Source organism: Acartia tonsa, chromosome 12, assembly GCF_053477335.1.
Source record: "Acartia tonsa isolate MP-2025a chromosome 12, ASM5347733v1, whole genome shotgun sequence".
NCBI lineage: Eukaryota > Metazoa > Arthropoda > Copepoda > Calanoida > Acartiidae > Acartia > Acartia tonsa.
In genome coordinates, this window is record NC_137271.1 from 35598653 (window position 1) to 35615962 (window position 17310).

Sequence of the window (17310 nt, forward strand, 5' to 3'; positions counted from 1 at the left end):
GGTCCGACTGTTTAGGTTAAAATAATTTCAATTTATTTATCTCTAGGGGCTCTGTTTTCTGAAGGGTTAAGAAGGGAACGTAAAATAGCTTAAAGCCATACCGGGACCAATGTAAAGTTTCCCTAAAATGGAGAACTCAATCAGTTTAGCAGTATCAAACCTTAAGATACTGACAAAATATCTTACTAAGTTTATATAATAGGATAGGCCCAACAAGTGTTATTTATAATTTTAAATTCTATCAGTCTAATGATAAAAGCGGAAAGAGTTTATAAAGACGACACAAAAACATTTATAAAAATTACTTATTTTTTTCTTTTTTTAGATTCTTTAATGATTTTAACGTTTTTATTATGTAAATGAATAAAGTTTTATTCAAACTTAAAGGATTTAATCTTTTTCTTTGAAATTTATATGTCTAAACAGTAAAAATATGAAGTTCTTTATTACGAAATCTCAAATCATTAGATTTTAATTAAGTTTATTTATAAAAATAAAGGATAAATTTGGCAAAAAACATAGCTACAACAAGGATGACAACATCCATAAAAGCGAAGCACTGAAACGGGAGGACAAACGGACATTAACACTTGTATAGTGTTAGAACTTAATTATCATAATATAAATTTATAAGAGTCAAAGCAAAATTGTAAGTAAATTTGTTGTAAAACTGCTTGATACAGGATAATTTTTATGGACATACTTACATTTTTAGGGCTTGGTTATAGAGTTGCTTCGCTTATTACATTATACTTTGTTGTCCCAGGAATCAATATACCAAAAATCAGATCAATCCGATGATTTGATCACATAAAAATTTGTTGTTAAAAAAGTAAAAAAATCAACATGTTTAAAATGAACGTACGGACATTTTGGTAATGATTATAGAGTTGCTACGCTTTCTAAATCGTACCTAACTACTACAGGAATCACCATGCAAAATTTGAAATCGATAGGACAATTCTAACATGCCTAAATTAACGGAAAAAGCTATCCGTTACGGACGTACGGACGGACGGACGGACGTACGGACGTACGGACGTACGGACGGACCGACCCTAATTATAGAAAAGCTTCGCTTTTAAAAAGGATTACTGCTTTATAAAACTACCTTGATTGTAGAATTGCATTGATTTTGTTTAATAACTGTAAAAAATGAGTTTTTATGTGATGCGTTGCTTATAATCAAACCTAAAAGTGCATTTTATTCAATGATAGAGTGAAAAAAACATATACCTTGTTTTATAGTTTTTTTTCTCTCTCTTTTTATTCATTTATATAATATGTATATAAAAAATAAAAAGTATTTATTTCTTTAAATATTCATACTTTGCTAAAATGCCCTGGTTACTTTTTGCAATATATTCGCTCTAAAAAGGATTCATTATCTGACTTTTGCATTTAAAATGATAGATTTTATACCAATTATTATGTTTACTGCAGAAAAAAAATATTTTTGTGTTTATATGCAATTTTCTATAATAAAATGTGAGAAATGCCTTTTTTCACACGTAGGGCGAAAAAACTAACACTGAAAATAAAATGTATGTCTTGAACATGTCCTAAACTCATAGATAAAAACTTTCATAAGAACATTTATTTCAAAATATGTCATTTAAGGCATGAAATTAATTTTGCAAATTAACATTGCAAATGTTTGCAAATAACTTTTGAAAATGATTTCTGCGGATTTTCTAATTTACATAGGTGTTTTCTGCACATTTTCCCCTTTCCAAAAATACCTTCCTCGTTAAGATTGGCTTCAAGAAAGTATTTACTTTCCACAAATGATATGTGTGACGTAACAAAAATCCATCTCTTTTTAAGGGGTTTCCTTTCCCACCTCCCCTCTCATCCTTTTTGTTACGTCACAAAGATAAAAAGTTAGACACTATTACTAGGTTCGAGTAGAGGAAAGTTTTTCGTTTGTTTGTTTATTACTTTAGGTCAGGTTAGGTTAGGTTATATTAGGTACTGGGTCGCCACACTAAGTTCGAGCATCGAAGGTAAAGTCCTTCTAGGGGTTAGCATATAGAAAAATTCCCACACCCCCCTTATCTTAAATATATTTCAAAAAAAAGAGAGGGGTAGGATTCTTAGTTCTCAACATGCCCTTTGTGTTAAAGCACCTTGAAATCAATTTATATGATTCATCTACTTTTAGGTACATTTAGGTAGAATTTTTAAAGATGGACGGTTTGTTTATTGCCTTTGAGAAAAGAAAGGTTTGATGTATAAATATTACTAAAGTGAAAATTATTATCCTGTCAAAAAGTAAGATGATTTGAAATTTTTTTAAAAATTAGTCCAAATAGTTTGATCTTGTTGTTAAGTATACAGTCACTATCAAATCTGTATGGTGTTCTTTTATTCGCAAAAACACACTTAAGCAAATGAATTATAGTATGTATTCAATGATGGGTATTAATGACTTTGTGCTGTTGTCATAATAAGTTATTCTGATAATTTGAAGCATATGCGGGAGTGAAGGCACATCTGTAAGTTTACCTGTCATTTGCACACGGATGTGAGGTGTAATCATCAAAAGAATGGGACTTCTGGACAAATGGTTTTCCCTTCTTGCTGGGTTTCAAAGTTTCTGTGGTTGTTGGTAGCATATCCTAGTATATAAGGAGATAATTATTAGTCCTCGCATTTAGACGATTTTTTAAAAATAACGTTTTTTAAGCTTATTGTAGTTGGTTTCAGTTAAGATTTGAAAAACTTCTATGGCTATAACATACTGGGAAATAGTGTTTGAGTCCCCTACTAGGGCTAAAATTATGTCATTAATTTTTCCTGAATTCTATTCTTCTTTAAAGTAACAGACTGTCTGCCTGTCAAAGGATATTGCCATCCGCTAGACTAACATGGCACTCTTTTACGATGAAACATCTTATAGGTCTAGGGAAGGTTTATAAACTACATTAAGGGAGGGTAAATCTATTCGGGAAAAAAACCTCCCTTAATTTTTTTTTTTTTCAAACTAAAATATAAAGTTAAGGGTCGGCTCTTCCTTTCAGAGTCACTAAAGGCGTATTAACTAGTAAAGAAGTAAAATAATTATTATGATGTTTCAGAGTAATCACCTGAATATTATTACTCTCTAGCACAGTAGTAAGATAATTATTATGATACAGGGTATCAGAGGAATCACATAGCGTAGATGAACTTGTATCTGAACCTGAATATGTATAAAATATTTTCTCGTAGTCATTCGAATCCGGTGGATAGGAACCGGTTCTCATCCATACGAAAAAACTATGTCTAGCACCGTATTATATCCACCTTTCTACGAATATAAAAATGTACAATCATAAGATTAAAACCAGTTTTTTAGCTGGTGCCTTCGGCACCTCGGGGCTAAAAAAGCTAGTTTTAATCTCATAATTGTACATTCTATATCCGCGGAAAGCCGTTTATAATACGATGCGAGAAATAACTATTACATCATTATTCAAAAGTTTGATACAGTCCATATGTATGCATGTCAACTAAAATCACGTAAACGGCTGCTAGGCCGAGCGTTTTAAGTTTTACATTATTCTAGGGAAGGTTTTTAAAGTATATTAGGCATGGGGTTGCAACACCATATCCCCTAGAAAAATAACCAACCTTACCATAAAAATCGTAATTTGTCTCTAAACAAAAAGGAATGTTTGAGTGGGGGGGGGGGGCGGGGTCTCCTTATAGTCTTAGAGACAGACGGATAAAGTGAGTTATATAAAATTAAATTAATACTAAAAAACAATTTAACAAATTGAATAACCTGAAATATCTCTAATAATTAGTTTTGAATTAGTTGACAGATTTACTGAATACTCAGGTAATTTACCCCTAAAAAGAAAGATTTTTTTTCAATTAATGGGGATATTTTTACTTGGATCTTACATCCGATTATCATGTACTCTAATAAAGTAAAACTTGTAGCTGTCTAAAATAATAATCTCCCCCATCTTCACAAAAAATGAGAATATACTTCTAAGTATTTGATTACCTGCCATTTTTGCTAAAAGTCCGATCAAGACTGCACGCCTTTCTACTCTTAAAATCTTTCCTCTTAGTTGAATTATCGTCTAATTTTGGTAATGGTACTATTGTTGCATAGTCTAGAGTATCTTCTGAAATTAAAAAATAAGAATTATATATCCATAATGGCTTTGAATCCGATTAATATCCTCTGGATTAGAACCAGTTCTCAGGCATACTAAAATCTTAAAATAATATCAAAATAAAATCATAGAATAAATACAAGTTTATTCAATTTATAAAACCTGGTTTTAATCTTAAAATTTTTTAATTTAACATCAGAAGAAAGCTGTCTATAATACGACGCGACGAATAACTACTATAAGCATTAAATGCATTAGAAAATAATCCTCCACTTTCATTTTAGTTTTTAAAAGGAAAAAACTATTCTTTGGGTAGGGTATTTTTTCTAGCGCGAATGAGAATTCCTCACTAAAAATAGTTATACAAGTTTTTGAACCCATAAAAATCTTCATTGTAAAGGAGAACTGTATCGGTTTAGTAGTGTTAGCGAGATTCTTTGATAAAGAAAGATATATTTATCAAATATGTTCAATAATATTAACTGGGTAATTGTTTATCATTCTTCAAATTTATGTTAAAAAATTATATTTTATTAAATATATCTATACCTGTTTTTAAAAAGAAACTTTTTGTGGTTGGTGATTTTCTTAACAATCGCTTATGTGGAGTTGTTGAGAGTCTAAGGTAATTTGTAAAAATAAATCAATGAAATTATATAGCACAAGTATTAACTTTACTACTTTAGATCTGGTAGGTTATTTTGACTACTGGGTAGCCCACCTGGGTTATGGACCCACAGGGTTGGGGCCCATCGCATGGTTTATGAAAAATAGCCCGTACTTATTTTTAAAAAATGTAATATGTTTAGAAATAGTTACCTTGTTGAAGTATTTATCTTGCACTTTGAATAAACTGGCAGCTAAAAGAAATAAATAATTTATCTTTTTTGTTTTTTCTAAACAAAATTTCTTATTATATCAATTACTTATTCTCTTTAATACTCCTGCTTCCCTCTTACAGTCAAGACAGAATATAGCCGACCGATGTAGGAAAAGACTTATATAGTTACCTCGCTTTTAATTTCCTTTAGAGGTATTCATTCATGTCCCATTATCCCATACCTGTATCCCCAACGAATTACCTCAGTAATTTCTTGTTGACTTGTAATTGCGGATTTTTTAACTTGATGCTCGGCTGACTTTGGGCGGTCAGTTTCACCAAGATCAGCTGTTGCTGTTTTATTGCTCTCTGATACTTCAAATAAAAACAATATAAATTAGAAACTTAATACGTAATAATCGCAATAGTAAATAGATAAGGAATGAATTCACTACAATAGCGGATACGCCTTTAGAGGCATATGGGGGCATTTGAGGTAAGGGTAAGTGAAGTAGGCAGTTGTAGATCATTCCTTAACATTTTTTTTAAAAATTGGGGTTACATTCCCCATAAACATACCTGGACCTACAAGAAGCTACATAATAAATAAAGTAATAAACAAGAAAAAACTTATTTTTTAACAATCAGAAAATCTTTTAAAATTAAATTTAAAGATTAAAACAAGTTTTGTTTAGGCCCGAGGGCCGAAGGCTCGATTTAACAAAAACTGGTATTAATTTTATGATTTTTCATTTTAATATTCGTAAAAAACTGTCTGTAATACGATGTTATAAATGATTTTTCAGTATGGATGAGAACTGGTTACCTGTACCTTGATTTGTCAATGCCTTTGATTTGATTTTAGTTGAATCTTTGCTCTTTCTAACAGCTCCATTTGTAAATTTGTCATCACTATCATCATCATTTATTACAGGTTTAAGCCTTTCTTCTAGATTTTTGAATGATTCACTATTTTCTGTATAACTTTTGGAGGATTTTATTTTACTAATTTTAGGCCCAAAATCTGACTCTTTACTTTTTAAGTCTAAGTCTGAAGTAATGGTACAATGTTTCGGAAATAAAATAGTTTTAACATCATCAAAATTTTTGTTACTTTGTAAATCTAATGAATTTGATTTCGCCAAATGTTTTCCATTAACTTTATTTTTTATCGGTTCACCATTAAATTTAGCAAATGCTTCTTTTAAAGCTTTGCTGTTGTCAGTAGAAATATTTCTTGATAAACTTTTGTCCTGTCGACTTTTTCTGTTTAATGAGTTTGTATAATTTCGACATTCTTTTGAGTGAATTGTTGATGGTAGCCCATTCAAATACTGTGAATTCACCTTAATAAATAAAATGCATTAAATAAGAATTTTATTAAAGAAAAAGTTGAATTTTTATAGACCTAGGATTGGATCTTATTCTTTCTTGGTGCTTTCCCCTTAAAGTTATTATCGAGTACTGACCCCCCCCCCCTCCCCCTGATATAACACTAAGCTACGGTCCCTAAACTAGCAGGCTACTTAGTACTTGATATAACCTAACCTAACCTGACCTAAAGTAATAAACAAACAAACTACCCCCTTCCCCTAGATTTTGATTTTTTTCAAAAAATAAGGGGGGAGGGTTATATGCTCGACTAGCCACTTGAGGGAAAGCGCCACTTTCATTTTTTACCTAAAATCTAAAATATTTGAGTTTATAGTTTTGTTGGGCAATGATTACGTTTTTAATGAGTTTTGCAAAAATAGTAAGATAAGAATAGTTGGGAATTTACTGGAATTATGTGTACTTGATATCTTAATATCGTAAAGGATAATATCAGATAGCCCCAAAATTGAAATATTGTAAAAGATAGAAAATTATAAGTAAAAGACTTTATTACTTTATAATCATACACATATACACATATAGGACATGACTTTTTAGAATAGTGCTACCTTTACGGCCACAGGATGCCAGAAAACCTAACAAAGCTTTTTTTTTGTGGAAAAATCTCAACCAATAAAGTATAGTAATAAAGGGCTTGAGCTATATGTAACTCTGCCCACAGGTCGGAGACCCTGTCTTTGAAATCAGCTAATAATGGGAGAAATATAAACACAGCCCAGTCCCTGCAACAACACGAAGAAGTTTGCTAGCAGACAAAAAGGGTCCTTTCAACTTTGGCCAGGATGTTGTCTGGATTATACATTTATTGCTCGCACCTTGCTTTTAATTAAGCTTGCGAAATTTTAGCAAGTTAGATACCAAAATACAACTCCCCTCCTCACATTAAAAGAACAAAATTTTGATGTCACGGGAGCCACCCTTCCTCCCTTCCAAGAGGCTTCAAGGATTAAATATGCTCTATCCTTGCTTAATCCATTCAAATGCTTAATTGTTCAAATCCATGAAATAAAGTTAAAAGGTTTTTACTTGTCCGTTAAGATCTCACTAATTACATAAACAATTGAATATGAAAGTTAAAATTCTTAAATTTTAAATGCCTCTTAATGCTAGAGACACAGCCACGTACTAGTAAAACAAAAATGAATAAATATCATAGTATGAAAGCTGCTTAATTAAACTATAATCCACTCATAACACAGTAAGTTATGCGAAAAGAATGTAGTAAAAAATTCACAAAAATAATTTGTAATCTTAGAATTTAAATTCTGATGTCACAGATTGTAAAAGAAAATCTACATTTTTATTCTGCAAAAATTAACAAATTAAGCTGTCCATTTGTTCAAGAACAATTTTGGCCATGAACTTATTTGTCTTATTTTTGTGTCCCATATCTAAATGTTATACATAGTATATTTTTTTTCGTCAAGATTTGTACCAGTCTCCATTTTAAGTTTCACATATGTCCGAGATTGCATCCGGCTAATTTATTTTATAATCTATGACTTTTTCCTCCCCGTTAAAAATATGCAAGCGATTATAAATATAAAAAGGATAAATTATTTGATATTTTGAAACAAAACGTAATTAAATCCAGCCATATTTTATCAACTCTAACTTAACCTAGCCTAAAATAAAAGAAACAAACACTTTAAAAGCTGGGGAGGGGGAGGTTATGTTCTTCAAGCCAGTATTTTTAAAAGAATTCATTTTAATTCTTTTGAAATACTTATATGTAACTATACCTGAAACTAAAAGCCCATAAATGATTTGTAATGTTTACCTATAAACACATACAGGGTACGCACTCTAAATCGGAACTCGACTAATAACTTTTTAAAGTTTATAAAATAAGTATTCCTTTTTAGTATGGCCACGAAAACTGATTAACATCTGCTGGATTAGAACCAGCCATACTAAAAATTATGTTTCACATCTTATTACAGACAATTTTCCACGATTATTATAATGAAAAAGCTTATGTTTTTTAGACCTAAGGGACCAAAGGTCCCCCAAGGCTAACAAAACTGGTTTTAACTTTTAAATTTTTCATTTTAATATCCGCGGAAACCTAAAACGATTTTACCCAAATTTATTCTATAGTTTGCTGGAAAACTTATACAGACCAAGAAGATTAGGCATCTCTATCCTGATTTCTATATTTCTGGTGTTTAAAAAGACTGTGACAATACAAAAATGTTAAACTTTAAATAAAGTATAATTTAGTGCAACACTTACAAGAATGACAACATCCATAAGTAGCGAAGCTCAAAAATGATGAAGGGATTTTAAGAAAAAAATGTAATTTAGAGCAGTGTCATACAATAAACATTAAACTTGATAGAATAGGAAAATCTCTAAAAAATCTAGGCATCCATCTCGCATCGCAATTAATAGAAAATTGGTAATGAAACACGATGAAATTTTTTTGAATATTAGCATATTGAATCCCTGATAATTTCAGCCATCAAACCTTAATAGGAATAGAGAAAATCAAGAAAACCTAAAAATCTAGGAATTAATTTGGGAAAAACTATGTATCGGGCCCTGTAGCTGCCTGAACAAATCTAGGTTTTATCAATATCCGTTCAGACAAAAATATATTTTTGCAAAGCCATCAGCACAACACAATTGTTTATTTGTTTTCTAAATGTACACACTACTGTATTACATGTCTTTTTATGCTACTACAAGCAAAGCTGCTCTAAAACTAAACATCCTTATTTAAATGTAACAGGATGCCTCTTGTGTGTGTGTATTTGTCTGTATTGAAGAATTTCACTGACCGACAGACCGATATGGTTTACCTTTACAGATATGCTTTTCATTGGCCCTGTTAAGTTTTTTTTAACTGTTTTTGGGTAGGGAAAGGATACACATTTTTTACCTTTTTTGTACAAATCTAAAATCAAAGTGGGGTTGGCCAACCCCCTTCCTCAAAATAACCATTTAAATATACACTACAAGGCTGAGCTCTTCAGTATTTTTCCTAAACATTACTTCTTTTTTGCACTTTGTATGGTGATTCCTCTATTAAATATAACTGTTAGTTAAAATTCTGCTCTTCCAATTAAAACTTAATAAATTGTATGGTTTTATAACATTCAATTGTTAATTTGTCGTCTGATTTAGAGCTTTTATGAATGTTATCATTCTTGTTATTTTACCACTAAATTTAAATCTGTTTTTGTTTATTTTTTGTCTAATGTTTCTACAATTGAAATATAGCCAAATAAATAAGTAATAACATGTCCATATGGAGTGGAGCTCTAATCTTTATCAAATAGATAAATAACCTAAAACCATTTTAAGGGCTACCCAAAAGTTGAGAACTTAATCAATTCAGTGGTTAATGAGATCTTAAAGGACAGACCAAAAAACCTAAATACTTTATATACCAGGTTGGTATGATTTAATTCAAAACTGGTTTCAAGTCAGTAGTGAGGTTTTTTTCTAAAGCTTAAGATATCAATAACTATTAAAATGAATGAGTTTTCCTTTTAAGGGAAGCTCAATATAGTTTTTGTTGTTAGATTTATTTCAGCCTTGGAAAGGTTTTTGCTTTTTTTCTGCACTCCTCTGACCCCTTTGAATACAGAGATTCTAGGAGCTATGGGCAGAGCCGCAAGTTTTTCCTAAAAGTACAATATTGAAGCATCTATTTTCCATTATGAAAATAGTTAACTAGAAAAGGATAATTATACTGCAGTTTCGCTACATCTCTCTGTATGTCTCCACTCAATTTGTATTTCATACAACAACAAATTCCCCTCACAATTTGCATTACAAATCAGGCAGGGAGGGGACAATAGTGAATGTATTAATATACAACCCAATGTTCCCCTTCAAGATTTATAAACAAAGGCATACTAGAATGCATATAATTTTGGGGGAATGAATTTATCTTTCAATGTCATATCCCTGTATCCCCGAGCAAAAGACATATAGATATTGTAGGTAAAAAGTCGGGTAGTTGAACTTTTAGCAAAGATTTGAAAAAATAAACATTTCTTTTTATTCATTTCAAGTCGTTTTTTTCTGAAATAAAAGTTTCTTTTAAAAGAAATTATTAGTTTATTAATTAAGAGTAAGACAACAATCAAAACTGAAAAAAGATTTTCTTCAAAGCTATATATTCTTAAATAACAAAAATTTATTTTCTTTAAAAACAAGAAATTTGAAAAGAGAACTCTGAATTATTTGTGAAACATTATTGCCTCATATTACCTAATCGGTTTCAGCTTTCAGTTATGTATTTTTTTCAGCAAATTCGCTCTTTAGTCATTTTATATGTATACAGGAACGATTGCGTACAACAATAGCAAGGCTTTGCGAAGCAATAATTAAATGCACAATAAGTGAATGTAATTGTATAAACTTTAAACTTATAAATGCTTAACATAAAAATAATTGTAATGTTGTAAAAGTGGATACATTATTAACTGGATCTTACACCAGATTTTCATGCTCTTTAATAAAGTTAAACTTGCAGCGTGCTAGAATAATGATTCCCCCCTTCCAAACCCTTTACCTCATTCCCTCCTGCTGGATGAACAGACTGCCCAATAAACGATATCTATATCAGCAACTAAATTGACGCAAATTTTTTGCCTGTTATAATATCCACGTTTAATCTGCATAATTGTAAAAAAAGGAACATTAAAATCATCTTTTTATGCAAGTCAATTATGTGAATGATTAATCAGAGATTAAAATAAATAAAATTTAAGCAAATAGGAGAAGGGCACCTAAGCCTTTAATCAGAAATCAAGGTGAAAATCTAATCCCATAAGAAGAGTAAATCATCTTACGTCTGGGTCAATTTCAATAAAGATTTTAGCCTCATATTTTAAAAAAATTTTGCTATTTCTGTTTACAAAGTTTTAGATATTAATTTGTATTAAATCTGACTTTCCTATAATTTGCAAGGGCTTGCAAATATCAGATTTAGATTTGTAATTGTTTATTTCAGTTTACCCTTGACCTTAACTTGACTTTCATTTTCCAAACAAGGTAATTGTATAAAAACATCCATAAAAAGCAAAGCTCAGTAATATATAAGTACTAGAGTTGGGCTCGTTATACTTATCTCGCTATTGGCTAGGTTTATTCAATGTTTTATTTACTTTCTTTTGGTTATCTGAATTCTGAATATTAACCCTATTCTTCCATTATCTTCTCCCTGATGATTTCTTCCTTTAAACTATTTTAGGATCTTAATATTTTTTATTTCAAATTATCGTCCTGAAAGGGTTAAAATGTTTGGTAAACTGTTCAATTTTAGTTCAATATCTGACCACATTACTCACGTATCGCTAGTATCAAATTATTTTAAAACTAAGTTTTCTTTCATTTACTATATTATAAATTTAGATTTTCGATTTTATGGATAGAAATTTAATACTTCAATATAATTCAAATAGCAACTTGAAATAAAAGAAATAAATTTATTCTTCATACAGTAAAATAATGGGTCTTATCGTTCTGGTCAATGAGAGTTTATTACGGATTATTGGAGCACTAACATTTTAAACATTTATCGCTTGGAAAACTTGAGCTCATATATAGACATTTATTTTTTATATAGATCTGTCATGGATCTTAATGCAATAAAGCAGGCTGTTTTGTAAATGTTAAAAATTGGAAGATTTCATGAAACAAAAGTTCCCGTAAATATAAGTATTAAATAAAAAGAAAGGGTAAGTTGGCGAGAGGAAAATATGAGCTTAACAGAGAGTCCATGTGTACCAAAAGATCTAGCAAACTGGTGAACCGATATGGTTCTCCTTGACAGTTTATCTTAGCTTCCTATAGGTCCTGGGAAGGTTTAGCAGTATTTTTAGTGGGGGTACCTCTTAAGAGAAATAAGCCAAAGAAAGAAAAAGAGAAAAATTGACAAAAATCTGAGGACGAAAATAATAACAATAAAGATTCTAGTTCCTCGATATATTTTGTGCTAGGTCTAATGACTTTAAGGAATTTCTACTTAATTTGCTAATTCAAAAATTCATTATTCACCAAAATTGCGTATTACGTCGAGACTAATGAGTTTCTAAATATTAATTTTCAATTTTTAAACTTTAAAATAGTTATTCTTATACGAAGGAAGGGGATTGTTGGTCAAGGACGTCCATGCTTTTTTTAGGTGGGTACAAAATCTCGATAGAGTAGGTAATTCTTATATGAGGGCGTGAAATATTTTTAGTAGGGTATAATACTTATATAAAAGTAAGAGGATGTCTGTCTGTGCATAAGAATCTTGCTTACCCCTCCACTAATAAGATTCTCCTTTTCAGTGTAGCTTCTCATAAGGCCTGGGGGAGATTAACACCACCTTGGCACCCTCCTAAGAGAAATCACCCACATACAAATTTTGCCTACCCTGCAGTTTAATATATTTTATAAGTTTATCTAAAATTATATTATCAAATGAGTGTAAAATATGCCACCTTTATAAATGGCCACTATGTCAGAGACGTTACACTATCCTTTAAAATTGTATTTTTTGTATTGTTTGTTACAAGAATATAAACTTGTATTACCAGGAACAAAAATGAAATGCATATTTTTGTTCATTTCGTTGATGTAGGCATAATGACATATAACTTCATTAGTTTTTGTTAAAAAAAAATAAATAGATGCAAACATTTCAGGGATTTAGGTATAGGTCATGCTCAAGCTGACAGAACCGCCATTTTTCGTAATTCAAATATAACTCAAAATTCATGGTAGTTTGCTACTTGCCTATGAAACAGATTGTCAATTTAAAATTTTCGAAATTTTCATTTGTGGGAAATATTTCGTGGATGTAGATAATTTATATTATCATTTTTCAAACCTACTTAGGTGGATTATTTCAATCTTTTTCGGAACCACTGGTTCGGCAGTTCCAAATCTAAAAATTGAAAACTCAAATAATTAAGATAGACTTTTATGCTTAAATTGGCTTAAAAAGTGGTTTATACAAATTAAACAGAAGCGACAAATACAAAACACAGATTAATTTGAAATTTTTAAAATAAATTTAGATGTGCCTTCCTTCTTGGAAACTACAACATTCAAACAAACCTACAGACACACTTATTCGCATGTAAAAGAGAAAAAAAATACTAGAAATTGTTGTTCAACATGATTTTAGTAAAATACAAAATTAAACATAAGATAAAAAAGATGATTTTTACTTTTCTTAAAGTCTTTATTATTTCTATACTATTGTTATATTCTGTATTCCTGTCTATTCGGTACAGACACACAGATACACAGACAAACAGATACACAGACACACAGACAAACAAACATCCTGTTACTTTAGCATAAGGATTCATGTCTATGCATAGTATCTTGTAAACGGGAACATTTCTAGTATTGCAGTTGTTCTAAAACTATAGAATCCAGTAAGTTTGTCTTAACTTTTACTTTTTTATGTTTTTTCTCTCTAGAAATTACAGATTCAATTTATAGATGATTTTTGATAAAAATTTATAAGCTCACAGTTGGAAATAATGTGATATTCAATAATTTATTAACACTTCATGCCTAAGAAAGTAAAGTATAGTTTTCAAAAAATATATCGTTGCGCTACTAATAAACGTAATCATCCTTGTTTTCAAGATTTTCTTTGACAAATTTACACTAAATATTTAAAATTTTAGGAATAGCTGAATTGTAAATTCTGATAGATGTAAGACAAATTTTAACTGACTGGGAATTTTTTCACAGGCTAGATTGAAGCACTAATCTTAGGTGGCGCAGCTACACTATAATCAAGGTATGTCCAAGCGAAGAAAAGGTTAAAAATATAAAGATAGCTGTCAGTGTAAATCTTGCAGTCTGTTTGTACCGAATGATCGCGCTAACTCCTGAATCGATATGATTATACTTTACAGTGTAGCTTCTTACAAATTCTGGGAAGGTCTATTAACACATGTTTTTGTTTTTTTTTTTGGGGGGGGGGGGGGTGGAGAGTACCTACTCTTTCCCACAACCTAGAGGTCTCTAGGGCATAGCCGCTAGTATATACTAAAATACAAAATCTTTTTAAAATCAAATAAACCGTCCAACAATCATATAAGTTTTATGAACATGTTCTCTCTTTAGTTGGATAAAAAACTTTAAGTCTTTTATTTATTTTGATTGGTTGGTACAAACCTTCAGTGTTCAAACTGTTGCACTTTTCTCCAGAAGGTGTGATAGTTGAGTGGCATACGACTTTATTAGTATACCAGACACCACAATTATACCTTGCTTTTAAATCTAGATCCAAGTAGCAATATTTATCGTAATATAAAAGCGTAGCAACTATACAAATTTACCTGAGATGTAGTCTGGTGGTGTTTCAGTGGTTTAGGCGGCCGTTGGGGCGGAGTGGGACTTCGGCTTAAACCCCTTAATTAATATCATCAATGTATTATAGAAAATATGTACAAATTTGAGAAAAATTAAAATTTTGGTTTGTTTAACAATACTAATTATTTATCGCATCGTATCATAAACAGCTTTCCGCGGATATTATAATGTAAAACTATATTTTTACAACCAGTTTTGTTAGCCCCTAGCATTCGAAGCGGATATTAATTGGTTTCAAAGCCATACTGGAAAGTACTATACTAAATAACAACAAAAATGTACCTCAAACGATTTCTTTCTTCTAGTTGAGTTAGAGTCCATTTCTGAAATCTTAAATTAAATTGAATGAATAGTTTTAAAAAAGGACAACATATGATAGAAAAATAACTTTTCTGTATATCAAAACTATTGGTTGATAACACTTCCACTTTTGAGCTAACTAATAAAATTCAATAAGACCATCCAAAATTTTTTGCCAAAAAACAAGATAATGTTTTTACTAAAATCAAGAATAGATTTATTGGATAAAATAAATATGAAACCTTGTTTTATTTTGTATGATGACGATAGTCAAAGTAAATTATATTAAAGATGCTCATAACAATGGGAAAAATTATTTTGATACTGATATCCCATTAAAGTTTGAAAATTGGATCAAAATAAACAAAGATCTTGGGAAATATGAAAAACATATAAAAATAGCCCAAAACCTGATAAAAGGCAGTCTGGCCGCCATGGTTGTTTTCTTAAAACGACAAAAAATTTAATTTTTAAATCCTTAAAAACTTTAAAAATTTGGAAAATCGGACCATATACACTGAAGATATGGAAAAAAGTGTTGAATATATTTATAAATAGCCTAAACCTGCCAAAAAGGCAGTCTGGCCGTCATGGTTATTTCCTTTAAAGACGGGAAATTTAATTTTGATATCTACAACTGAAAAAATTTTTAAAATCGGACTATAAACACTGAAGATATGGAGAAAAATGTTAAAAATATAAAAAAACAGCCTAAAACCTGCTGAAAAGGCAGTCTGGCCGTCAAGGTTGTCTTCTTTAAAAGACGGGAAATTTAATTTTGATATCTATAACTGAAAAAATTTTGAAAATCAGACCATACACTAAAGATATGGAAAAAAATGTGAAAAATATAAAAATAGCCTAAAACCTGCTAAAAAGGCAGTCTGGCCTTCATGATTGTTTCTTTAAACGACAGAAAATTTAATTTTGATATCTGTAACTGAAAAAATTTTGAAAATCGGACCATAAATACTGAAGATATTGAGAAAAATGTGAAAAACATAAAAACCTGCTAAAATCGGTCCGACCACAAATGATGTTTTATAGTCAATTGTGCTCCTTAATAATGGAAATGTTGTCAAAAAATTTCAGCATTCTATCTTTTATAGGAGCTGAGTAAATCCCATTTCCCCCATAGCGTTACGGACTGACGGACTGACTGACGGACGGACAAAGTGAATTATAAAGTAGCTTCGCTACTAAAAATTGTGATTAAGAAAAGTTAAAGATGAGGGGGGATAATGAATAGTTCAGCCTTTCAATGTATAAAATTTCGTTCTAACACTTGTTGGCTTAAAAACTATTGGATTAAGGTTTTATAGTGATTGTACAAAGCAAAAGTATCCAAACATCTACACAAATCATTTAATCTACATTAATTCATAGTCCATTGTCCTATATCTTTTTCCCTGCGTAAAAGCCAACTGTTCATTTTTTTGCAACTCTGAAACATTTTTCATTTATTTGTCAACTTATCTTTGCAGTTTGACATTTATGATGTAATTTAGAATTTCGATTAGTAACTTTTATGCTTATTGTATGCAAGTCGATTTATTATTACTTGGATGCTACTCCATATTTTGATGTACTTTTTATAATTGATGCTCGCAGCTGGCTAAAATAACGATATCCCCCATTCACTCCATACTCTCCCCATCTACTAAATGAATAAACTGACCAATATATTAGGTCCATATTAGTAAACTAAATTACATGAACGTGTATCCTAGATCCATTAAAATGTACAATTTTTGTTGTTGGTTTGTTAATATTAATTCTAAACTATAACTCAGTTTTCTGTCCGTCCTCCCGTCAATCTGGCTTAAGGGGGGTATTTGGTGTATTGTTATCAAGGTAAACGATTGTCTGTTTTTTTAATATGTCATAAATTAACTTGTACCTGTAATTGTCTAAGTCAAAGATATGAGAACTATCTGGTGGTTTTGTTGGTAAAGGTGAAACGGACGGATGGACTTACGGACAACAACTTACTATAGAATAGTTGCGCTACTAAAATTGTACCTGTAATTATCTAAATCAAAGATATGAGAAATATCTGGTGGTTTTGGCGGTAAGGGTGGCGGCGGTCCGGGGGATACCATTTTTAATCTAAACCCAAATTGATTAATTTTAATGATTTAAACAATGGGACTCGATATATACATTTTCTGCAGAGTTAATGTAGGTAACCTTAAATTGACCCTTTTTTGCAAGAAGTGAGGGATTACCCTTAGTTGGCTTTACCCTAGCCTCCCCATTTGATTTTCAGAGGGCGCTATTTTACCCAATCCACCCTTTTGAGATTAAATAATACTCCCCCCCACATAAAAAAATTAAAGC

At 30.7% G+C, this 17310-nt stretch overlaps 1 protein-coding gene across 2 annotated transcripts in view; it reads right to left on the reverse strand.

The window, feature by feature from the left end:
- LOC145333062 (uncharacterized) overlaps positions 1-17080 on the reverse strand; it is a 32875-nt gene extending 15795 nt beyond the window's left edge. The window contains exons 1-11 of one of the 2 annotated variants that reach the window (XM_080178209.1): positions 16993-17080; positions 14953-15000; positions 14637-14709; positions 5765-6278; positions 5195-5307; positions 4932-4972; positions 4662-4732; positions 3998-4121; positions 3770-3837; positions 3090-3184; positions 2509-2621 (exon numbers count right to left, since the gene is read on the reverse strand). In XM_080178209.1, the coding sequence (XP_080034335.1) occupies positions 2509-2621; positions 3090-3184; positions 3770-3837; positions 3998-4121; positions 4662-4732; positions 4932-4972; positions 5195-5307; positions 5765-6278; positions 14637-14709; positions 14953-15000; positions 16993-17072 (1340 nt within the window). In that variant the 5' untranslated portion in view covers positions 17073-17080. Of the gene's footprint in view, positions 1-2508; positions 2622-3089; positions 3185-3769; positions 3838-3997; positions 4122-4661; positions 4733-4931; positions 4973-5194; positions 5308-5758; positions 6279-14636; positions 14710-14952; positions 15001-16992 lie in introns of both variants that reach the window. The other variant, XM_080178208.1, reaches the window with a different exon arrangement.
- Between the last annotated feature and the right edge of the window lie 230 nt (positions 17081-17310).